The sequence below is a fragment of the Lissotriton vulgaris genome, unplaced genomic scaffold (genome assembly GCF_964263255.1).
Source record: "Lissotriton vulgaris unplaced genomic scaffold, aLisVul1.2 SCAFFOLD_1095, whole genome shotgun sequence".
Lineage (NCBI taxonomy): Eukaryota > Metazoa > Chordata > Amphibia > Caudata > Salamandridae > Lissotriton > Lissotriton vulgaris.
Genome location: NW_028246328.1, coordinates 179433 through 204531, shown reverse-complemented (window position 1 = coordinate 204531; position 25099 = coordinate 179433). Strand labels below are relative to the sequence as shown.

General features: G+C 48.5%; 1 protein-coding gene across 1 annotated transcript in view; it reads right to left on the bottom strand.

Moving 5' to 3' along the window:
• Positions 1–24806, bottom strand: part of LOC147665987 (uncharacterized) — a 32948-nt gene extending 8142 nt beyond the window's left edge. Inside the window, exons 1-2 of the mRNA XM_086949344.1 lie at positions 24405–24806; positions 23516–24356 (exon numbers count right to left, since the gene is read on the bottom strand). Of these exons, the coding sequence (XP_086805470.1) occupies positions 23516–24356; positions 24405–24806 (1243 nt within the window). The remainder of the gene's footprint in view (positions 1–23515; positions 24357–24404) is intronic.
• Between the last annotated feature and the right edge of the window lie 293 nt (positions 24807–25099).

The window sequence follows — 25099 nt, the reverse complement described above, 5'->3', positions numbered from 1 at the left end:
CAACAATAAGCCGACCCGGAGTGCCCTATCTAAGATTTCCAAGGGCCAGCAGCAGTCAAGTGGCCCTAATACCTCTGCCATCATGACCAGGGGGGTAACAGCTCCACTAAGCAAGTCACCATCGATAAATTCACCGGGCCTAGTGGGGGCCCCGGGCCGTCAGGGGGTGGCCCGCCTGGAGGGGGGCCGGATAACGCGGCCCTTATGGCGGCCATAACCCAGTCACGAGACATGCTGGACGCCAAGATAGGGGCCGTCGGCGCGGATGTGACATTACTGCGCCAGGACCTGAGGAACGCAGTGGCGCGGATCACGGAGGCAGAATCCAGGGTGTCAGTGGTGGAGGACGACGTGAATAACCTTAAAAAGAGGATGGCGGCGATGGAAACTGCGCAGCGGATTACGGCGCTCCGTGTGGAAGATGCAGAAGGGCGGGCGCGCCGCAACAACCTCCGCTTCCTTGGATTTCCAGAGAGCTGTGGGAAGGGTGGCATGGAACTGTTCCTTACACAGTGGCTAGAATCATGGATGCCCCCGGGGACACTGTCTGCATGCTTCATTATTGAAAGGGCGCACCGTGCCCTGACACAGAAACCACCCGAGGGTGAGCGACCTAGGGCGGTGATCGCACGACTGCTGAACTACCACGACAGGGACGCCATCTTGAGAGAAGCTAGAAATAAAGAAACCCTCTTATGTGAAAATCAGAAGATCTTGATCTTCCCTGACTACACCAAACTCGTCCAACAACAGCGCCACTCCTTCATGGCAGCCAAGGCGAAGTTGAGGGGCCTTAAGCTACAGTATTCCCTGCTGTATCCGGCGCGCTTGAGAGTGATCTTCCAATCACGGACACTATTCTTTGATACGCCGGAAGACCTGTTCAGATGGACCGATGAAACGGTACAGGTCAGACCGAATCCGCAACCAGGGCTCAATCCGGGCTCCCCTGAGGGCTCGCCTCGGCCACAGCGAGACCGATCATCTCGACATGGACGAACCAAACGCTCCAAGTCACGCAAGCGAGCGGCCTCGGCCGATGACACGCAACACACTGCTAGAACAGAAGAATCCGAACAATCTAGCACAGATCATTGAAGTCTTCGGGGCCTTGGCTCCCTATTCTGCTACTAATGCTGCGAATCCCAGATGGACGTACCTGGTCGCCTGAGGTCCGCTGGATTGCTGGCTGTATCGCGGCCTTGTAACAGTACTGCTAATGTCTACTGAGGGTGGATGAGGCTGTGGGGGGGGGTTCGGGGACTGCATAATGGTGGCTGCCACTCTCCCGTTGTGAGAGGGACACTGAGGGGAGGGGGCGAGTTCACTGTTCCTCTTTGGGATGTTGGGATCCATTGGTATGAGTGGGCCTGAGCCCGCTGTTTCGGTCTCGGGACTACTCATACCGCGACAGATACTTCATAGTTCATTGAGGTATAGGGTGGGGGGTGGTGGGAGACGGGCGGTCAGGGTTGTGGCTGCTGAGTTGGGGTCTGGGACTGTTGGGGACTGTGGGGCCAGGGGGTTGGTGATGTTCTTTGGGGTAGATAGTACAGTGCATGTGTGTGTCGTAATGCTGATTCGTGTGGCGCGTGGTGGGTGGTGCTGGAGTGGGGGGCTTCAGTGGTGGACTCCGAAGGACTATGGCTGATTCGACTCATCGGACTCCAGAGGACTCTATGCGAGTGGTTACGTGGAATGTCAGGGGGTTACTAGACAAAATCAAGCGTGGGGCAGTTTTGCGATGGGGCAAGAGAGCAGCGGCAGATGTGTTATTGCTCCAAGAAACTCATATGATGGGCACAAAGGCACTGGGCCTGCAGAGGTTTGGTTACCAACAAGTTTTCCATGCAGGGTTTACCCGGGGATCCAGGGGGGTGGCCATATTGATACACCGTAGAATAGCATATGTCCATGAGAAACAATGGATAGATCCACAAGGTCGCTACGTGTTTGTGAAAGGCAAGGTGGGCACGGAACCTATAGTGTTTGGGAGTGTGTATGCCCCCCCCCCCCTGCAATGGGCTCTGGCTGAGAGGTTGTTCTCTGTGTGGGACGATATATCCGAGTCGGTGGCAGTAATTGGGGGAGATTGGAATGACGTAATGGATGTATGTATGGATCGCCGGAGGCGCCTGGAGACGGCTGAAACTCCTTCCCCTTCCCCTCCACCCACTAGACTGCATGCAATGAGTGAGGGGCTGGGCTGGGTGGATGCTTGGCGTCATATGCACCCGGTGACCCGTGAATATACCTATTTATCGGCGGTGCATGGATCATTCTCGCGCATAGACTATGTGTTTTTACCTCGTGAATGCCTAAATAGGGTGAAGAGCGCGGACATCTTGCCGAGAGGCCTATCTGACCATTCCCCAGTTTCAGTTAACGTAGACCTCCTGCGGAAACGGCAACCATTCAGGTGGAGGATGTCCTCGTGGCATCTGCTACAGCCAGCCTATACTAAACATTTGCGAGAAACCATAGATCACTACTGGCGGGAGAACCTGACAGAAGGGGCGGACGTGGAGGTGGTATGGGAGGCGATGAAACCTACCGTGCGTGGGGTAGATATCGCGTGGTGCTCGGAGGCCCGTAGGCGGCGCCGGGAACAAACTGCGGTGGCGGCTGAGCGAGTGGCGACCCTAGAACAGGACCGCCGCGAGGGTGGAGATGAGATTGGGCTCAGGCTGCTCTTACAAGCACAGCAAACATACGCGTCCCTCTTGATGGATGAAGCCAGACAGGCGTGGCTGGCCACAAGAAGTAGAGTGTATCAGTGGGGGGACAAGTCGTGCTCCATGCTCCATCGCTTGTGCCAACACAACTTTCAACCCCTCGTGCTGCCGGGCATTATAGACGGTAATGGGGAGGTCCTGACTGACCCTAACGAGTTGGCAGCGAGCTTTGCCTCATACTTCGAAGCCCAATACGCCTCATGTGACCGAGTGCCTGAGGGCGAATTGGACCGGTTTTTCGCGGACTTACCGCCCGTACGGGTATCTGACGAGACCAAGGTGATCTTGGATGCACCCCTCACAGCGGAAGAGCTGGGAGACGCTCTGGGGCAGCTCAATGCGGGTAAGGCTCCTGGCCCTAATGGCTACCCGTGTGAATTTTTTAAGAAATTCCACGTACAGCTAGGGCCACACTATCGCCGAGTTCTTGAGGTGGCGAGGACGCGGGGCGCGTTGCCCCCCGATTGGCGCCATGCCGAAATAGTAGTATTTCAGAAGCCTGGTAGACCCCCGGGCAGCCACGACTCGTACAGGCCTATTTCCCTAATCAACATAGAGGCCAAAATATTGGCCAAGGCCCTAGCGAACCGCCTGGCTCCGTATATTACGGATCTAGTCCATTCGGATCAGGCAGGCTTCATGCCCCACAGGGCAACAAGACACAATATTAGACGGGCACAGGCGGCACTAGACGCTGTTGGAGCCTTGGGGGACCAGGCGGCAATGCTATTGGCCGATATCAACAAGGCCTTTGATTCGGTCAGCTGGTCGTACAGCGGCGGCTGGTCCATGGGGGCGTTTGGGCGCCGCCCCCCCTGTTTTCTCGCCGTGCGAGAAGGCAAACAAAGGTAGTTATTACCAATGATAATAACTACCATTTGTTTCTGCCTTGCCTTCGCGCACGGCGAGAAGAGAAAGCAGAAGTTTGGTTCCTGTGTGGGCGGTGTTACGCGAGGGCAGGGGGGAGCGGCTTGCCCACTGTTGGTAATACTGTCTGTTTGGGCTGCCTGAGAGGCTACCCAAACATACAGTATTTACAGTGTAGGCAAGCCGCTCCCCCCTGCCCTCGCGTAACCCCTCCCACTCTCCCTGCTCTCTGTATGCTGCTGTGCTGCAGCATACAGAGAGAAATGACGTCAGTAGGGGGCAGCCGGCCGAACCTATCACAGCGCTGTGCTGTGGTGGAGGGGAGGGGAGGGAGGCTGCCTGCAGCCTTCCTGCTGCGTCACGACGAGTCGAGCACCATGGAAATTTCAAACAGGACGGCGCCGCGGGAGTCAGGACTTGAAGGCGGGAAGCGGAGCCTAAGGTAAGTTAACTGTTTCGGCCTGGTTGATTTATAAATTATATGTACAAGAGAATTTTAAAGTGTTTTGTGCACGATTGAATTATAGATTTTGTTTAGTTAATTAGAGAGGGCGTTATTAAAGGTGTGTTTCCGTTTTACCGTCCCTCCGGGCAGACCACTATCACGATGCCTGGAGTGCGCAAATAAAAAGAAGGAACAATCCTGCGTTTTGTGTGACATTGTCTTTACTTCTTCCCGGTGATGGAGGTGTGGGGCTCGAGATGTACAAGAAGTGCCTAAAATGTTTAACTTGGAAGTTTCAGTTACAAGTAATTTAACGGGGGGCGGGGTTCTGATCACTTATTCACCTGCCGAACCTCCGTGAACAAGCAGGGCCTGAAATGTCCCTTTTAATACCCCGGTTTGTATTTTCGGCTTGATAGCAGCACAAAGGACCCTATGAAATGCAAGCTGCAGAGACCACATTCCATGTCCGCTGGAGCGCCCACGGCAGCGCCAGGGTTGATTGTACACTGATTGCTCTATTTGTGCCACTCGTGTTTCCTCGGGGCACCAAAACACACAGGTGTTGAGGGAATACTATCAGGGATCGTGCATGGACCTAGGTGACAGTTACAATTTATTCGTACTCAAACTAATGATATCGGAAGAATGAGTTTGTCCTGCATGGATTCGAACAGGTTACCAGCTAATTACACTCACATTTTAGCAGCGAATATTTAACTTACTGAGCTACTATGACTGCATAGATGGTTTAAATTAATTTGTAATACGGTTGTTGTGGGTTTCCTATAGTGCTACTTGACTCATGCATGCAGCTTAAATAACAGAAAACAGTGTTATGTCAGCTTTAACTCACAACAAATAAGATGCTTTTGTTTAGCTAGTTTTCTGAATGACATTGAACAGCTTTTGTATGCTTAAATAAATGAATATATGTTTGTCAAAGGACGACACCGATTTAGAATAAGGATCGTTGTTCTCTTGAGCAGTGCATCTCCCAGATACATCACTGCCATTGTACTTACTATTACAAGTGTTTGGACGGAAGCTCCTCAGTTTAGAAAACTATGCTTATCCTATCTACGTCAGGCTGTGAATAGTTGCTGAATTCTTGTCATAGCCGCTCCATAGTATTGCATATAACTGTGGCCTAAAAAGAATTCGCAATGTGTCAATTATCTGCCTGGCTGAGAATAGACCCATATACTGAAGCAGTCCAAAAGAAAGAAAAGCATTTATGTAGCAAAGCTCAATGCAGAATTCAATAAACTATTACCAGATTATCTGGAGGATTTATTTGAATGAATATGAAGGTTACGTCTTCAATATGTTCTTTATAAATGATATTAACCCCCCCCCCAATTATTTTACGCCCTACCACTTTCAAATGTCACCAGCCGCCACTGTGGTCGTACCTATTTACACTGCTGTCGTGGCTCAACCTGGGCCCGGTTTTTCGGTCCTATGTCAAACTACTTTATACAGACATCACGGCATCAGTGCGAGTCGCCGGGGCGGTGTCAGAGACGTTCCGCATTGGCCGAGGGACTAGGCAGGGGTGCCCTCTTTCCCCCTATCTTTTTGCCTTAGCAATGGAACCCCTGGCTGCCAGAGTTCGCAGTGATGCGTTGATACGGGGCTTTGAATGGAATACCACACTATCGGATAAAATTGCATTATACGCGGACGATGTCCTCTTTTTCCTCACCGATTTACAGCACTCCGGCCCACGTGTCCTGGAGGTCATGCAACTATTTGGGGAAGTGTCGGGTCTCTACCTCAACGTACGTAAATCCACCCTGTGGGTACTTCATGGGGACGCTGTGACGGATCCCTGGGCTTCGGACCTGCAAGTGGCCACAGTTGGTCTGAAATACCTCGGGGTGTTCCTTTCAAACTCGGTGGACACGGCATGGGAACGTAATCTGCTGCCCGTCTGGGAACGGGTCCAGACGGATATCAAAACTTGGACTAGAATGCCCCTCTCAATTTTTGGCAGGTCGGCTATCTTTAAGATGGTTGCACTGCCGCGCCTACTCTACCAACTACAGAACCATCCGTATCCTATCCCACCCCAATGGTTTCGACAGGTTGACTCAGTGCTGGGCCGCTTCCTTTGGGCTGGCGGTGCTGCCAGGGTAGCGCTGCGCACCTGCTTTCTGTCCACGTACTGTGGGGGTCTAGCCACCTCGGATATACGGTCATACTACCAAGCCGCTCATCTCCTCGTTCTAAATGAATGGTGGTATGGTGACGGTGGAGATCCGGCCTACGCCCTGGAACGTGCTTTAATGGGGGATAACTCGCTCCACACTATCCTATACTCACCCCGGCTGCGTCGGCCGTTGCCGAGAGTCACTAAACTTGTATTTACGGTGTGGCGGCAAGCCCTGCGTCGCATGGGCTGGTGGGGTAGACTGACCGCGGAAACGCCGCTATGGCGCAACGGTTTACTACCAGAACTTTCTAAGTTATCAGGCTTCGATGGCTGGGACTCAATAGGCATTTCGCAGCTCAGCCATGTGATGTCCGGGACGACTCTCAAGTCCTTTCAGGCTCTTAGTGCTGAATTTGATATGCACCAATCTCAATTTTATCGCTATTTACAACTGCGACATGCATTGACGCCCAGCATAACTAATCTTGACTCGCTCCCGGAGTTCAGCCCGATCGAGGCGAAGGTGTTCATGGGTGACCTTGGAGACAAAAAAGTATCGCGCATTTACCAGACCGTGGTCACACACTGCTCTTCCACTCTTCTTCGGCTGAAGGCGAACTGGGAGGCCGATATTGGACCGCTAGATGAAGATGATTGGCGGGAGGCATTAGAATCCCCGAGGGGGGCGGCTATAGCAATACGGTTTCGCCTCATACAGTTCAAGATTTTACACAGGGCTTATTATACTCGGGAGCGTCTGTGGAGAGCGGGCCTGATTGAATCCCCGGAGTGTCTGAGATGTGGGGCGGAGGTGGGTACATTGCTCCATACAGTGTGGTCGTGCTCAAAACTTGCTGGCTTTTGGAGGGGTGTATGGGGCTGTCTGTCGGAGGTGTTGGGCTGGACCCTCCCCCGTACCCACCGCCTGGGCCTACTACACATCCTGGAAGGGGTTGGTGGTAATATCTATAAGCGTCACCTGCTCCTCCTGGGGCTGATGGTAGCCAAAAGAGACATGGCCCGAGCATGGAAGGAGGTGAGGCCCCCCCCCCTGACTGCATGGAAGGCAGGCTTAGATTTTTGTATGGGTCTGGAGAGGCCAATCTTCGAGGCACGAGGATGCCCTCGTAAACATCTCAAGATATGGAAGAGATGGGCGGACTACAGAGGTTTGACACTAGATCCCCCGGAGGAACCAGAGGAGGACCTATAGCCCTGTATGCTCCTATGAAGCCCACTCCCTCACACACACTTGATGCGCCAAGAGTTTCCATCCATATGGTTCCCACACACATGCACGGGGTTAGGGAGGGTTGAGGGAGGGTTCGGGGAGTTGGGTGGGTAGATTCTTGAAAAAATGAAGATGGGGTTGATGTTTTCGTGTACCATTGATTCTGCTGGTTCATTGCTTTGACACTCAGATTTATTTGCAATTGTAACTACAATGCCTGGTGGTATCGTCCTGATTGTGGGATGCCACTTTAATTCATATGCTCCTCTTTATCAATAAAATTGTTGTGAAAAAAAAAAAGACAGAATCAACGCCCACGCACAGAACAGCACAGAAGTCTTTGCCATCGTCAAGGAGTTCGCTCGGCCCAACAGCGAGACCATAGACTTCTCACCCTCCCTAAGACCTCTGCAACAAACTCAGCACATTCTTCCACCATAAGATGAGGCAGATCTACGACAGCTTTGACACCCAAGACCCTGCTACAACGCCTGCCACCACCGCACACAACAAGGTCTTACCCCAACATATCATGCTCAACTGGACTCCACTCACCACAGATGACACACTCAAGACCATAAAGAGCATCCACTCCAGAGCCCCACCGGATCCTTTCCGTACCACATCTTACATTGAGCAGTCGCAGCATCATCAGCTGCTCCATCAAAACTGCCACCTTCCCTGCTGCCTGAAAACATGCCAAGATCAACCCCTGCTGAAGAAGCCGTCTGTCGACCCAACAGACCTCAAGTGTCACGTTTCCCCGACCACTGGTAAACACTGACTGCCCAAATACGCGCTCAAGGGACTAGAAACTACAAATCCCATGATCCTTGGGGCGGCGCGCTGTAGTGACGCGTCGCGCAAAAAAGGCATTTAGCGTGCATTCAGGCAGAACACGCTGCCGATTATTTGTTCTTGTGAAAGTTAGTTCTTGTCTGGAGGATCGGTGAATTACACTGCACGTTGGATTACTTGGCAGAGGCTTAGGAAGCGCCTACCTGGATTGACTGGTTTGTTCAATCCCAAGGGTAGGAACGCTTCCCTTTGGATATCTTGGCAGAGGCTTAGGAAGCGCCTAGCTACAGGTACGAGTGGGGCTTACATCGAGGGTATGTGAGTCGGGAGTCCAGTGGATTATTGGCTGGGGCTTAAGAAGCGCCTACATCGTACGCCGTCTGTTTTCAGGTCGTCATATTTCTTGGTTCAAGGTGGTGCTTACTGAGTTCAAGGTTCCGGTGTCCTGTTCATTTCCCTGCACCCTATTGAAATATTACTTTGTGAATCTGTGAAAGTATTGAACGCTAGTAGTGACTACTTACCAGATTTTTCTTCCTGACTATTGTGGATCCTTATGGTGGGGAAAAGAATTGTACTATTGGATCTTCCTTTTGTCCTGAGCTGCTGATATTATTTGTTTGTTAGAACTTTCGTTTTCAAATACTTTGTGGAGGAAACCAAATGTGTTAGCGACACTCCAGGTGACAGAAGTATGTACACCTATAAGACATTACATCGTGCATGAAGGAATGCACAAGCTATTGCATACAATAACATTACTTAAGGAGTCTAGAGGTATAGAATTGGTGGTCTTCGGTTTCCAGAGGATCGTTTGGTATTCCTTCTCCCTTCAGGGGTAGGTGTATATTCTAGTTAAAACATACCAAGAAGAGATACTCTGTGGTGGGGGTATTTCGATACTTAGAGGTTGTTATTTCTCATTACAGTAACCTTGGGGGATGAGGAGTTATCCATTTCCTTACCTCTTATATCTCAGCACTCCTGAATGATTATACAGGTGAGGAAAGAGTAACATAGTTAGTTGTGGTTCAATCTAGTAACCCAACACCACTTATTCCGTGCTTTGTATATTTCAGATTTCCGGTTCCAGCAGCCCAGCAGTTCCCCTCCGGACCTTCTTTTTTCCCCCGCTTGATCTCCTTAACAGTCTGTGTACTAATAGTGTCAGACTTGGGATGATCTAGAGGTGGGCCCCTTTATAGCATCGGTACAATCCTGGGGATACATCACAGCGGAACCTGACATCAAGTACCTCAGACCTATCTCCCTAGTCCCCCCCTTGCCAAGGTCATCGAAAGGCCATCAATGCCCACTCTCCAAGTTCATTGAAGCAAACTATGTCCTGAACAACTCCCAATCCGGCTTCCAAAGCAATTATAGCACCGAGACCGGACTCCTCGCTGCCATCGACGACATCCGCTCCCTCCGCGACTGGGGCGAAACCGCCACCCTCATCCTACTGGACCTCTCGGCCACCTTCGACAACATCTCCCACCGCACCTAATCAAAAGATTTCAGGACGCTGGTATCCACGACAAATGCAGAAAGAACAATTGATGGACAGAATGCAGAACAATGTCATACATTCACCCCAGTTCAGAGATCTGGGCCTTAAATCCATCGTTTTTTTGCTCACCATGCGATTCCAGTTTGGACTCAGCCATATGCAAATCAGCCTTGACCCTGCGCCCAATGGGAACAGTCCAGCCCGAACTGCCAGGCCAGGTCCTCCCTGGACTGGAAACAAGCATCCTAGGACTGGTTTCGGGGTTTCACCCCTCGTCAGCCAGGATAGCTTGACTCCAGTGGCATTGAGAGCACGGGACCCACGTCTGGGCAAATCCAAAAAGACAAATGCAAAAAGAACAATTGATGGACAGAATCCATAACAAAGTCATACATTCACCCCAGTTCAGAAATCTGGGCCTAAATCCATAGTTTTTGCTCACCATGCCATTTCAGTTTGGACCCAGCCATACGCAAATTAGTCTTGACCCTGCGCCCAATGGGAACAGTCCGGTATCAACGACAAGGCACAGGACTGTATCCACTCCTTCCTGACCGGCCGAACACAGAGTGTCAGAGTATCCTGTTCCTCTCAGAACCTACAAAGATCAGCCGTGGAATGCCCCAGGGCTCCTCCCTGAGCCCCACCCTCTTCAACGTCTACATCGCCCCCCCTCATGGCCATCGTCAGAAACCACAGACTCAACATCGTCTCCTAAGCCAACAACCAATCCAGCTGATCCTCTCCCTCACCAACGAATCTACAGCCGCCTGATTCAACTTTCATAGCAGAACGAAGGTCGTTGCTACCTGGATGAAAGACAGCTGCCTCAAGCTCAACTCAGACAAGACCGAAGTACTCATCCTGTGACCCGCCCCTCAGCCTGGGACGACTCCTGGTGGTCCGTCGCACTAGGAACCCCTCCCACCCCTACAGACTATGCACACAACCTCGGCATCATACTCGATTCCTCGCTCACAAAGAACCACCATATCAACGCTGTATCCTCATCCTGCTTCAAACGACATTCAGCTGGATCCCCATAGAACCTAGAAAGACAGTCAGACATGCACTCATCACCAGCAGACTTGACTACGGTAATGCACTGTACGTAGGCGTCACCTAGAAACAGTTCACGAAAATACAGAACGTCCAAAACGCCACAGCCAGACTGGTCCTAAACATCCCCTGCTGCAGCCATATATCAGCACCTCAGACAACGCCACTAGCTACCAATCATCAAGAGAATCCCCTTCAAGCCCCTCACACATGCCTACAAAGCTCTCCACGACATAGGACCAGCATACCTGAACCACAGTCTAACATTACACATACCCGCCAGACGACTTCACTCCGTTCAACCTGCCCTGGCCACCGTCCCACGGATCCACAAGACCAAAGCCAGAGGAAGAGCCGTCTCCTACCTCAGGCAATCCCTGTCGCTGCTCCAATTCAGGAAGGACTTCAGGACCCGGCTTTTCAACGGAACCTCCACGCCCAGAGGGATCAGAAGCCCCCCCCCTCCGCTCAGCGCCTTAAGACCCTCAGGGGTGAGGAGCTGCTCTATACAAACTCCGGATTAATTGAGCGATGCCTGCTTTTCAGAATAGAGCCCACTGGGTCTGTGAAACCGAATAAATCAGAGGATCTGATCCAGTATGAATACTGTGTACACGTGGCCAATATGGGATTGTAGGAAATCAAATGCCCACTGGGGTTCTCGCTCTGGTATTACCGCAATGACTTGCATTGTATAATTATACCCTCACTGTCGAGTCCCAAGCGATATATTCATAGATAGGGTTCTACTCTTCTGCAATGGAACAGAGCATCGAATAATACATTGCGATACTTGCTGCCATAGTTCTCATTTCACCCCCTCCCCTCTAGTTTGCTAAGCTGTTAAGGGGCAGGCTCTATTGCTTGGACACATTATGATCCACCACAAAAGAATGACATAATCTGATGGACCCACATGCATTTACATAGTAGAAACAAATTGCTGGATGCTATAGAAACAATAATTTAATTATACATTTGTGATCGGTCGAGTTTAAGTCCCATTTCTATGTTAAGTGATGACAGAACCAAAGCTGATACCGAATACCATGAAAATGAATGTAAAGCTCTAAACACTCTATCAATGAACAAAGATGATTATAATGAACCTGTTTTCAGTATGGTGCATTGGTGCACAAAACAAATGCATCCTAAAAATGATTGTGATTGATGATGTGAAAAGGAGTAGGCAATGAGTATTGATTGTTTATCGCGGACCAAAAGATGCAGATCTATGGAGATTAGGGCACTTCACTTGAGGTAGAGAAAGGCTTGTTGTTAAGCCACGACGCATCACTACGACACTTGCTGAACACAAATTAGGCGTCCAGGAGTACTGGCTTGGACCTCTTTTGTGGGGAGTTGAGTAAATACGAGTTACGAGTCTGCACACACACAGCGCAGTGGCAGTAGTTATAGTTAGGTCTGAGTTTCCATAGGAAGTGTGTTTTCGTATCACTAATAACTTAAGTCCCGTTTGACTTAAGGTTAAAAGTAACATTATAGTTAGGTGTTGAAATACTACAAAAACGAATGTTAAATAACCAAAACACTAATATTTACCAACTACAACCCAAACTAGAACTTGAGCCCCCGCCATGCACTGCTTATGACCTCATATATTACATCACATCTGACAATAGTGATGACATCACTGATGACACCATACAGACATTATGACACCGTACCATTGAGTGTGTTGACATTAAGTAATTCAACATGCTTGACAATTTTCTATTATCAACTAAAAGACTTCGGATTGATCCAAATTTTAAGTCCAGAGGTTGACAAGTATACGTTTGCTTCTGTAGGGCTCCATGGGCTCAACGCTAAGTAGATTAGTCAAATACACTGCACACGTTCTGGAGGTGGGCATCACAGCTGCAACCTTAGGGTCAAGCCTACAGCACTAGAATGAGATAAAACTCCTCTAAGTGGGACACCCCTACATTTTATATTATTCAATAATCTGTAATGCCTGAAAATCTTTAGTTAAGTTCTACAAATAAATATGCACAGCTTATAAAATGTCTCTGGACCACTGTATCACAACTACTTAACTTTGGCCAGAAATCCAGATTGTTAATAAATTGTCAACAGCGACTTTGGCCTTTTTCACAGATTTTCTTTTGAATGGGCTTAAAGCCACAATCTACTTTCAAATATACCTCTGTAACCCACTTCAGGTGCACTCAGCTGTTACCTTTTTCACCATGGAGTAATTCTTCCATCTGAACTTTAGTGATTTGAAAAGCATGCACAATATAGTTTTTAAAATTCGTATTTACACTTGTCTCCTGGGCTTACACTATTTTCATGCTATTGACTTCCACATGTACATTGAGTAACGTTATGCTGCATATGACTATGATGTCATCAGTGATGTCATCAGTAATGCTGTTTGAGAGCTCAAAAGTGATCTCATCAATGATGTAATTTAACATATCATGATTGATGTAATATGTGACGGTATAAGCAGAGTATGGTGGGGGCACAGATAATAGTTAGCTCAGTAAATTATACCTGGCGAACTTCAGGTTTGTTTTTCGTTCCTTTTTACCTTGTTTCGACACCTAACTAAGACAGAGAGAATGAGAGAGATAGGTTCGGGGTGATTCGTCAAGCAGGGACCAAGAAAAGGTGACTGGGGAGGGGTGGTCCCAAAGCACTTTTTCTCCATGCAAATTCCCATAGGATTTTCAACAGGACTACAGCCCAAACCGCTGAACGGAATTACACCACATTTGGCAGAAATCTAGATCTTGGTCCAGGAAGAGTTCTTTCTAATTTGGTGTAAACGTGTTGAGTAGTTTTGGAGTTCTTTAAGAAAAAAGATTTATGTATATATTGGGAGCGGATCCACGCGCCAACAGCAATGCTGCGATTGTCTGGCTGGAACCTTACCAAAAAGTTGCAGCCGCCATTTTGTGAATTGGGATATGGGTTTCGGGGTGGGGCAATAAAGTGTAAATAGGATATGAGGGATCAGGATAGAGGTATCCTGACCCCATGGGACTAATGTAGGGGTCTGTGGGGGGCCCCTCTTGGGAAGGAAATTGCCCAAAACATTGTATTTTTGCCGCAGGACGATCCACCACGCCGCTCAGCGCGCACCCCCGCGTGAATCGGTGGAGATCCGCGGATCCAGAGCCTAATTAAAACAAGCGTTGGCACAGACAATAGGCATTGCTGTTTGGACCAATAGTCTTTACTAATGCTGGGCAGCATTGACTAAAAAAAGTTACTTAAAAAAAATGGATCTTCACATTTTATTTTCTCTTCGCTCAACAGGAAAAGCTTTGAAACAGCTGTTTGGGGTATTAAAAATAATTCATTTTCAGGCAAGCAAATCAGACTTTGCAACCCCTCCTTTTATTGCATTTTCACTAAATTGCTACTTTCCTAATTATTTTAAAATAAAGTGCTAAATCCACAAACCAAGAATTATAAATAGGCCTTGATTTTGACAGGAGGATATTCTTCTCGTTTGCTGGAACTAACCTGTTGGACTTGGCCCTGCTTGGTCATCCCAATTTTTTTTGCCTTTCCCCTAGCACTTTCGCTATGATGGAATTGGTGGGTTCAGGATGTTGGCCACTTTGGCGCTGGTTACCAGTGCAAAGTGTGTGTGCTTTCTGCCTTACATAGTTATAGTAGGAACTCCCCCCCACCTTTAGGAGACATCTCCCCCCATGGTAGATAATTTATATGCCATGCATGGTGTGAGAGGAAAATAATAAATGCTGTGTAATAGTGTACGCACCTTTATTTTCACCATTGCAGAAATGTCACTTTTAAAATGAAATGAAAATGAAAATAAGATTTGTAAAGTGCTACAGCTGCCCTCAGGCGTCCAGGCGCTAAGACTAAAAGAGTGCCATCAGATGAAAAAGCAAGGGTTCTAGTTACTGAAACAAAAAAGTTTTAAGCTGCTTCCGGAAGCTGGATAGATTAGGGCTGTTTCTCATGTGCAGAGGGAGGGTGTTCCATAGCTTTGATACATTATAAGAAAAGGAACGGCCTCCTGCTCTGAAGATTCTAGGAGTCTTAGCCAGAAATGCAGACGAGGAGCGAAGCACTTTATTGGGCAAATGAGGGGAGATCAGGGAACGATTGATTTCTGGGCCCATTTTCCAGAGAGCCTGATGAGCAACGCACAGAGATTTAAACTTTACTCTGTCCCTGACTGGCAGCCAGTGCAATGTTCTTAGCCCAGCTTTTATTGAAGTTTTCGTGGGACTCCAAGTAATGCACGAGCCGCACAATTTTGAGTGCGCTGAAGTTTTTGTAGGGTGTAGTCCGGTGCTCCAAGATAAAGGGCGTTACTAAAATCCAGGCGAGATTGAACGAGGCCCTGTATAAGTATCTGCCTGGCCTCAAACGGAAGAAGGGGAAAGATTTTTTATATCACCCTAAGGAGGCCAAAGCAGATGGCCGCCACCTTGGTAGCCTGTATATTGAAGTTCAGCGACTTGTCTAGCCATACCCCCAGACTTTTGATTTTATATCTGGGGGCAGGGACCGCACTCATGCTCACGGGCCATAACAGCCCCAAAGTGGAAGGGGCTGCCGTGCCCAAGAGCATGAGCTCGGTCTTGTCGTCATTGAGCTCCTCACCTCACCAGCTCCTCACCTCCTCCAGACACACTGCTAGATTTGGTGGTGACTGGAGGCCACTCTTCTGCACAAGGGAAACCCCCAGCTGGGTGTCGTCCGCATAGGAAATGATGTTAATACCATGCGGACGAACAATCCCAGCCAGCGGCCTCATAGACCTGGAAGGTTCTATCAGTTAGAAAAGACTTGAACCAAACCAGGGCTTCTCCGGACACTCCTAGGTCGGCGAGACGGTTCATCAGAATTTTATGAGGTACCGTATCAAAAGCGGCACTCAGATGGAGGAGGATCACTGCCACTGACCCCCCCCCCCGATCCAAGATCCGCCTCGCCTCCTCTGTCACAGCCAATATAGCAGTCTCTGTCCCATGTTTGGGGCGAAAGCCCATCTGGGAAGCATCGAGGAGATGATTTTCCTCGAGGAACTTCGTCAAGATGGTATTAATGTGCTTCTCCAAGATCTTAGTTGCCCATGGGAGCAGAGAGATCGAGCGGTAGTTACTGGGGTTAGCTGGGTCAAGAGCAGGTTTTTTCAGCAAGGCCCGTACCATTGCATGCTTCCATGCCACAGGTACCGTCCCACTCAGAATGGAGGAGTTCAACAACTCCATGAGAGTAGGGAGAATAGTTTTGCTGGCCAACACCAGTGGGCCCGGAGGAGCAGGGTCGCACGGAGAACCAGTTTTTATTTGTTGTGCTAGAGACTCCAGAGTTTCCAAATTCAACAAGGGGAAGGAATCTATCTTATTTTGAGGGGGAATTACTATATCCAGGGCCGAATCAGAGCATTGGGGGGGGGGGGGGGGGTAGTTCAATGATTTGGTCTGGAAAGGAGAGGTAAATTTTATTAACTTTCTGAAAGAAAAAGTCCACCAGCTCGTTGCATCTAGAAGAGGAGTTACTGTTGTCTGCCGCGAGCGGGGTGGGGGGGGGTTGTCAAAGAATTAACTATCCGATATATTTCTTTGGGCTTAGATTTAGCCATTATTATTTTATCATTATAATAGGCTGCTTCTGAGGTTTTTATTGCAAGTTTATAGTTCCTAATAGCATCCCTGTAAGTGGCTTTATCAGTGGGGTCATAGGTCATGCGCCATCTCGTCTCAAATCTTTTGCAGGAGCGCTTTTTATCCATAAGTTCTTCTGTGTACCACGGTGCTGATTTACTCAGTCTCTTTGACCCAGATAAGTACGAAGGAAGAATCAAATCTAATGAGGAGGTGATCCAGTTATTGTATTCGTTATTATTAGCGATGGGTCATGGGAGAGTAGAGGTCTAGTGGTACTAAGGACCTTCGTCCAACTGTCTTCGGAGAGTTTGGACCACTTTCGGATTTTCCAGGATGTGAACATGGATGGTGGAGGTTTACTTGTGGTCCAAGTGAAGGCTATCAAAAAGTGGTCCGACCATGGTAGGCAGCTGATAGTGCCCACTTTGAGTTGATCGCAGTTACTAAAGATTGGGTGTTATAGATGACATTTTTCATGCGTTGGATAGGGAACTAATTGCTCTAATTGGATGGCGGCTAAACTCGACATCATCTCTAGAGCCGAGGGGTCCGAAAGACTATCAAAATGAACATTAAAATCTCCAAGTAAAGTAAAATTTGAGGGAGAGGTAACCAAATCGGAGGCCACCGACAAGAGAGATGTGTTAAATTGACCGATGGTTCCAGGGGCGCGATAAATAAGAATGCCAGTGAAACTGGTGTTAGGGGAAAACTCGATCACGAAAGGCAGACTTTCGCAATCCTCAATCTCCTCCGTCAGGCAGCGGCAAACATAGCTGTCTTTATAAATAATCGCAAGCCCACCACCTTTACCCTGAGGTCGATCTGACCGCACTATCTGGTAACTAGGAATAATCCACCAGATCCAGTCTTGACTCAGCCAAGTTTCGGTCAAAAAGATCACATCCGGAGTATGTTCATCTGTGAGCAAGGAGATATCTAAACAATGCTTAGGAAGAGACCTACAGTTGAGCAGAAACAACCTCAGACCTGGTGGTAGTAGTAATGGATGCAATTTCTGTCTGCTTGTGCCGCCTGCCTGAGTTGGGTTGGCTGTCTAGTGTTTGAAGTGACAAGGTGCTCTACACTTTCCCCACAGTGGCAGAAGAGGCTGGAACTGCCAGGGACCTTCTATAAGCTTCCAGCTCTTTCTGGTAGATGGGAAGATATATGTAGAGCAGTAGAGATGCCATGTGCTCAGACTGAGTGTGGACTGGAATGAGAGGGGACACTCTGCCAGGATGTACCGCCGCAAGAGCCTGTGTGCTGGCCCCTGAGCCCATCTGTACCGCTCTGCTGCCCACAAGGCCAGTGAGAGCCTTTGCTGGAGTGAAGACTGCTAAGTAAGGAGGAGTGCCACTTTATGGGAGAGGACTGCTTCGAGGAGCTGCTGTCCTGTACGGATGAGTGCCCACTGTCTGCTGATCTTGCCCAGCCTGGCCTGCCTGCTCTGCTGTCCTAGCACCTCATGAGCGCTATACTTTGACTGCCTGCACTCAAGGAGGTGAGGAGCGTGGGCGCTACTCCCACGGGTGGGACCCCATACTGTGAGTCACCTAGCGCCTGGTGAGTGCCATATTCGAAGTGACTGTGCTGCTCTGCCTGCACTCCAGTGTCTGGTGGGGACTGTTTTCCTGACTACCAGAAGAGTTACGCGATCTTCTGTCCCTGAAGCTTCTAGTGGGGCCTAGTGCCTTGCAAGCGCTATATTCAAGGTGCCAGGGGAAGAGGAGCTGACGCCTGCAGTGCTGTGCTGTCAGAGTGCTATATTTCAATTCCCCTTCGCATTGACTGTGCTCTGCTTGCTGCCAAGGCGCTACAACTGTGCTCAGGAGAAGAGGAGCGGACGTCTGCAGCGCCGGGATTCTAAAGCGCTACGAGGGGATCTCACTGTGTTGGATTCCCCCCTGCCTGCTTGGTTGACAGTGGGCAGCTGCAACGTATTGGGGGCATTGTACTCCTCAGGAAAAGAGAGAGGAGTGAGAGACACTCCTGTCCTGCCCCAGTGCTTTGCGCACTTTGCTTTTGCTGTTTTTGCAGCCAGCCCTGACTTTGCGGGATATAGGGCATTTGAGCCCCGGAGAGAGGCCAGTTGGCCAGGGGCCAGTTTCAGAGTGTTGTGCCCCCGATTGGGGCGAACTGTGTTTATGCTGGCGAGGCCTATTGCCCCATAAGATTTCTTGCATAATATTGTTGCATAATGCATTTGTACCTAGGATGATAACAAATGCTTTTCCCTCCGGTTTGCAGTGCTGATTTTGGGCCACTGGTAATTTGAGAGCCCCCGAGTAGGGGCTCCCAAGGCGCAGTAGCGCCAGAAGCGAATCTGAAACTTTGGGGCAGCTATTCCAGGTGTATTTACATAAAGTGTACTGTTAACACCATCGCTGCTGATGATATCCTTCTCCTGTGCTGGGCCATAATAAAAACGGGTGTGGTGAGCACCGAAGGGGTTAATGTTGCTCATGCCTAATGCATGTGGTTATATCGCTAATGGTTTCTTTCCCCCCTAATGCTTACAGGATGTTTGGGGGTTACTAGGGATGCACCATTATGCTAATGTTCTGTCCGAATGTGCGCCATGATGAAATGCTTCATGTGTATGCCCCATTCTAATATGATTAAGCCCCATGTACCGCAGGAGGTGCCTTATGCATCTGCTAATGCCTAAGGTGATGTTGCCTAGCGTTTTTACCCTAATGAGAATGCTTCATGCCTACTATGTTTATGCCCACAGGTTGATGCCTAATGCATGCTTTTCCCACCTAATAGGTTATTCATACTGTGTGTAGACCTAATGCATTAATGCTGGCAATGCTTTTACCCTAATGCTAGCTTGTGGGGGTCCTGCGTAAAGTGCCAAATCTATGGTGATTTAATGCTCCCATGGTTTAGTATGAGTATGGTGTGCCTAATGATGTGCAGAATATGCTCACCCCTTATGCCTAATGTATTCGTGTTTTCAGGTCCACTGTGACGGTAGGCCTAAGGTGTTGATTCAGGCTTTATGCCTGACCACTGTGTATTTTATGCCTAGTGCTAATGGTTTCTTTTCCCCTAAGGCTGCAATGCTGGTGTTCGGAAACTATGCCTAACATGCGGTAACCATTCCAGGCTACGGCAACCATGATTTATGCCTAAAGTTATGCGTAATGTGTTTTCATGATTAATGCCTTTATGCTACTGTTTTTCCCTAATGCCTACGTGGCTGGTTTCATGTTTAGGCCTACCTTGACAAATGCTTAAAGTGATTTATGCCAAGTGCATGTCTACTTACCAGGAGGTACGGCCGGTGAGACGTTATTGCTTATGGATTTTCAGTTATCCTTGGACTTGTGATGGTTCTGGCAGCGGCCCGATTGGCGCTGCCCTGTATATAGTCCCCCTGTGAATTATTCCCGGTGCAGGCTGGCACAGTTTATCTGCACCTGTGATTCCTTTCTGATGTGTTTATTTTACAATACACATACTGTTTTTCACCTAACCTGGTGTGGAGTCTCTTTTTGTAGTGTGCCTTGTGTGTCGCCTGTGTGTGCTGCGATGATGCTTTATACATTTCCTCCGGAGTTTGACCCGCTCTGCACCACACTACCTGTTTCTAACATAACCCCAGCGTGTTTTTGTTTGTGAGACGTGAAGTTGCTGCATGGGAGTGCTGTTTAACTGCAAGGAAATATTTTTGTGGTTTGTTTTTGGTTCTGGCACGCCACGGCCATAAATGAAAGATAAACAGAGAGGCAGAGACTGGGATCGTGTCCTTCACCACAAAACGTTGTGCATGAAGAGGGGGTTAACGCCTAATTAACGTGGCCCTCTCCCCGTGTAGGTAATTCAAGCCGAGTCACTCATGAGAATACCAGAGACGAGTATTGGCCCAAGAAATCTGTAAACGGTGAAAGAAAAATAAAGGCAGACACCAAGAAAATATCCTCATGAAGGAAAAGAAAATATGCGGCTTACTTTGGTGCAGTACAACCACCCCTTGACTGCCTCCCTTTACCTCAATATGCTTTCCCCTGCTAGCTTGATGCCCACACTTCAGCTTGTTCACTCACCGTCCTAGCTGCAGCTCTCATGAGCTGCGGCGGCGTTTTCACACCTCCTAGGGGAGGTGGGGATCCACCAATCCTCGCTCCACTCCTCTCCTTCGTCCGGGTTATCATTGCCGTCGTCGTCCCGTTTTCTCAACGTTTCTTCCCTCTTCTCTCCTCTGGCATCCTGCTAATACAACTCGATGCACACTCCGCGTCTTCCGTCTCCGCCTTTTCTTTTCTTGTCGGCCTTCCTGATTGGTCCTTCTCCGTAAAGCCAACTCCTTCTTCCTACAAGGAGGAGATCGGGAGCAACGGGTGAACCCTTGCTGTCCCCTGGCTTTCCGTGGTATCTCCGGTTTCCAGGACCGGTAACGGGGGTTCAGGCCCCTACTTTCAGGGTCCTCCTCACAGGAATGTATCTATTTTTTCAAAATGTACTGAAAATGTTGCAGTGATTGCGGAACCACTTCACAACCTTTTCACAAAGAATGATTGAGGGATTTGGGGACAGGAAGGTGCATTTGCCGAGATTAGGGGAAACTGCTCAATGCAGCACTTCTGAGTCCATATCTACCAGGCAATGAGTGCTCTATCACTGATGATACTGGTAGCATTGGCAATGGCGCTGTAGTGACTCAAGGTAAAGGAAATGAGGAATGTGAAATGGCATCACACACACTGCACCTCACATTGACTGTGAGGATGTGGAATGTACTGCAGCAAGTATTTGTTGGCCGGGTAAAGACGGTCTGTGTGTGTGTGTGTGGGGGCAAAAGTAGAGAAAGACATTGGATGAAGATTCTATTTTTTTTAAGTGATTCATTTCATGAGGAAAGAATGGCCAAAAGAAAAACGATTTGTTGTGAAAACTGCAGACCAATAGCAAATGTCAAAAACAAAAGCCCACAGCAGAAGACCAAGGTTTAGCACATTAACTTCCTCTGTTTCATAAGTAGTTGTGGTGCAACCACTCTCAACATCCACTGCCAAGGATGTCTGTTATACGTAAGAATTACAAAAATATTTAGAGGTGCACTCAATAGTATAATTAGCAAGAAAAGTTCATGAAATTTATAGATCTTCTGTTCCTTCTTTATTGGTTTCTTTATTTCTTTCTTTATAAAATACAGAGGCACAGCCAATAGCAAATGTCATACTGTCAGAGGTGAGACATTTAGCTGTGATATCGAAAAACAAACTACTGACAATGCAATACTGGTCGCCTGCCATCGACAGGGATGTGGAAAAATTCATTAGAGAGAGTTACCAGTTGTTTGCAAAATGATAAAACACTTATATACATAGTTCTTCTTATGACAGAAGTGGGTTTTCCTGACAGTACGGGACCATGAATGTAATGATTTTTTTAGGTCTGTTTCAGATGCTTCCTGTGCATCAGAAATTTGCCATTGTGTTTGAAGACTGCATGTCAAATTGGTTGCAAGTACGGTTTGTACGTGTCAGAGAGGGTTTTCTGCGTGAATTGGTTTCGGATAATGGTGTATAATTGGTCTTGAGGGAGATGAAGCAGTATTTGAATGGAACTGGTATCAAGCATAAATGTGCTAGTCTTCATCACCCACAGAGTAATGGCCAAGCAGAGAGGATGAACAGATTGGTCAATCAGGGTCTTTTCATGGCCGGTATCAAAGTGGAAGATGCTGTCAGGGCTATGCTTACAGCTTATCGCAACGCACTGCACTGCACCATTTTGTGCAGAGAGACAGAAACTTGCATGATTTGGACTTCATACTATGCACTGAAGTGTTTAAAGAGGGGCTAAGACAGAATAGCTATCTAAAGAAGGAAGAAAGATGAATTGACCTTCAAAAGATGCATGTGATATTGTAAAGCTATTGTTCGCATAAACATGATCACAGAGGCAATAATAAACTTATGCAATCATAGTACTCTGGAATGACTGGGGGAATCAGATGCCGAATTTCCACAGTAATTCCACAAATCTCAGTGCCAAATTTCCACAGTAATTCCATATATCTCAGAGAAATCACCATTTACTTCACCCACCCTTCAGCAGAGTTTCTTTTATTGCTGATATTGCTGACTTGGAGGGAGGAAAAAGTGAGGGAAATGTAATAGGAGACATTATGGAGACACAGCTGAGGCCTTATAATGGGGCCCATATTAGATAAAATAAACATAAGATAATATATCACCCTATCATGTATACTGTAATACAACTAACCCGGCTTGATATTCAGACCACCTTGTACTGTGCACCTAACCCTACAGACCACACTTAATCTTGAAACCTCTTTGAACTTGTACATTGTTCTACACGATGTAGTATGATATAATACAGCCCGCCCTCTCAGACCTGCAGGCCCCCCAAGTCTATGTACATGTACCTACACACCACAGAAATAGACCACTTCTTACCGAAGGCTCTGGGGTGCAGCGGACCTTACCCCACCCATCCCACCACTACAGACCTGACTTACAGATCACCTTTCCTCTTCACACTGACTTCCTCCCCTTTTATGCGGCAGACCCTGGCTGCCCCAGAAATCCTCCTACAATCTGTGCACTCACACATCACATAGACCCAGCCCGATCTCAAAATTGCTTTAGTCTGCACTAGCAACAAAAAAGGGCAATGTTACTCTCGGTGAATAACACCTCACTTTCATCTCACACTTAAGAGATGGTGAGTATAGCGGTGCTTGGATTGAAATCACAGATTCTGCCACATAATTCCTCAGCGGTCCTGAGCCCGGAATGGGGCGTCTCATGCACGGACCATATTTCAGGTCATTTTTCATGTGCAGAGTCCCAATTCTAGCCTATCACTGAACGGGAAGGCGAAACTCCTTTGCAAAAATAAAGGAGATACCAGGTACATAACCGCTTCTGGTGTACTCAAGGCCCCTGCCAACAAAGATACCACTCCACACAACTCAGATTTGGCCCCCCTGCAAGTCTTACTAAAAATCTGGGCAGATCCACTTTGGAGATATTTTATGTTCCAGGCCCTCAGAACTGTACAAGTTACTCGCCATTCTGCATGTTAATTCAGTACGAAACAAATACCTGGGATGGCTTTGAGCAGCAATCCATCTGCGTCTGTATTTCCTCTCTCCAATGGGTCGCTAGCGATAGCTCCATCAGTATCAGGAGCATTCTGTGCCAGGAATGATGAGACTCCAGATGGGCCCTGCGCATCAGCACATGTTGGTTGTAGGTCAGAGTTCTCATCTCGGTTCTCAGGGTGCAGTGGTTCTTGCTTGTAGTTCTGATCGTAGTCCTCAGGACTCAGTGGTTCTAGCTTATAGCCGCGATCTGGACTGAGTGCCTCAAGGTGCATTGGTTCGGTCTTGCAGTTCTGATGTGGTTCATGTGCACCAGAGAGCACCTGCAGGCATGTGTTGAGCTGCAGACTCTGGTCTTCTTGAAATGCTGGTTGTCTGCAGAGGTTTTGCCGTTGACCCTCACCCTTAAACCACAAAAACTCTTGCTTTAGGAGTTCACTTGGTCCCTCCCCATCTGGGAGCACTGGTTGTCTGAACTGGTTTTGCTGTAGCTCATGTCCCTTGTGAAACAGTGGCTGCGGGCAGACGTTCTGTTGTGCGCCCCAACTATCTGCATACAATGGTTCTTTCTTTACGTGTTCCTCTGGTTCTTGTTGCATGCAGTGGTCTTGCTGTGGTTCATGGCCATCAAACACTGGTGGAGGACCTGGGATAACTTGAGCATCTGAAGGAGGGCACCTGAAGCCAGTAGAGTCCTGCGGTGGTCCAGGGCCATCCAGAGACAGAGGTTGGAGGCACTGGCTCTGCTGTGGTCCAGGGCCAGTCGGAGACAGAGGTTGGGGGCACTGGCTCTGCTGTGGTTCATGCCCATGAGGAGACAGAGGTTGAAGACACTGATTCGGCTGTGGATCACGACCAGGTGAAGATGTAGATTGAATGCATTGGTTCACCTCCTTGGCCCTGACTGAAAGATTGATCGGAGGGGACCTTCTGAGAGGACAATCTCTAACCATCACCGGACTGACCCTCCCTAAAGACACTGCCCCATTTTCAAGGTGATCTAGACCCTTTGCTATCCAGATTTGCTCCATAAGCCCAGCGACTCTTGACGGCACGTCCTCTAGGGTATTCTGCAAGTTATCCACTTTGGCTTCCAACTGCTCCAACATAGATAAATGGATCATGTTAGGCAGGTTCCCCGATAGTGGTTCCATCTCACAGTCTCTCTGAGCATCAGTTTGGGATCTTGAAGAAGGCCCACTATGGATAGGAGAAGATGGGAGTGTGGATCTTACAGGTTCAGGTGAACACTGCACTTCTCCTTTTTGTCTTGGAACCGGCCTTTTCTCCATTCTGAAATTCTGATGTTCAAGTCCTCAGGTGTCTGTGAAGGGGAAGAAAATAGAAAAGACAACACATTATCACAGGACAATTAGGGCAAAATACTCCTTCCTATATCACCACAGCTAAGGCTCGAAAGAACTAAATTGTCTCAAGAGCTGGAGAGGATCTACCCTGCTCAAGGTCAGGCTGTCCCCGAGGACATCAGGAGTTACCCTGCTACACATCTAAACCCCACTCAGTGCTGCCCTCACGTGATATGGTGAGATTTCATGCAGGTCCACTCTGCCCTGCCAGAGACGAC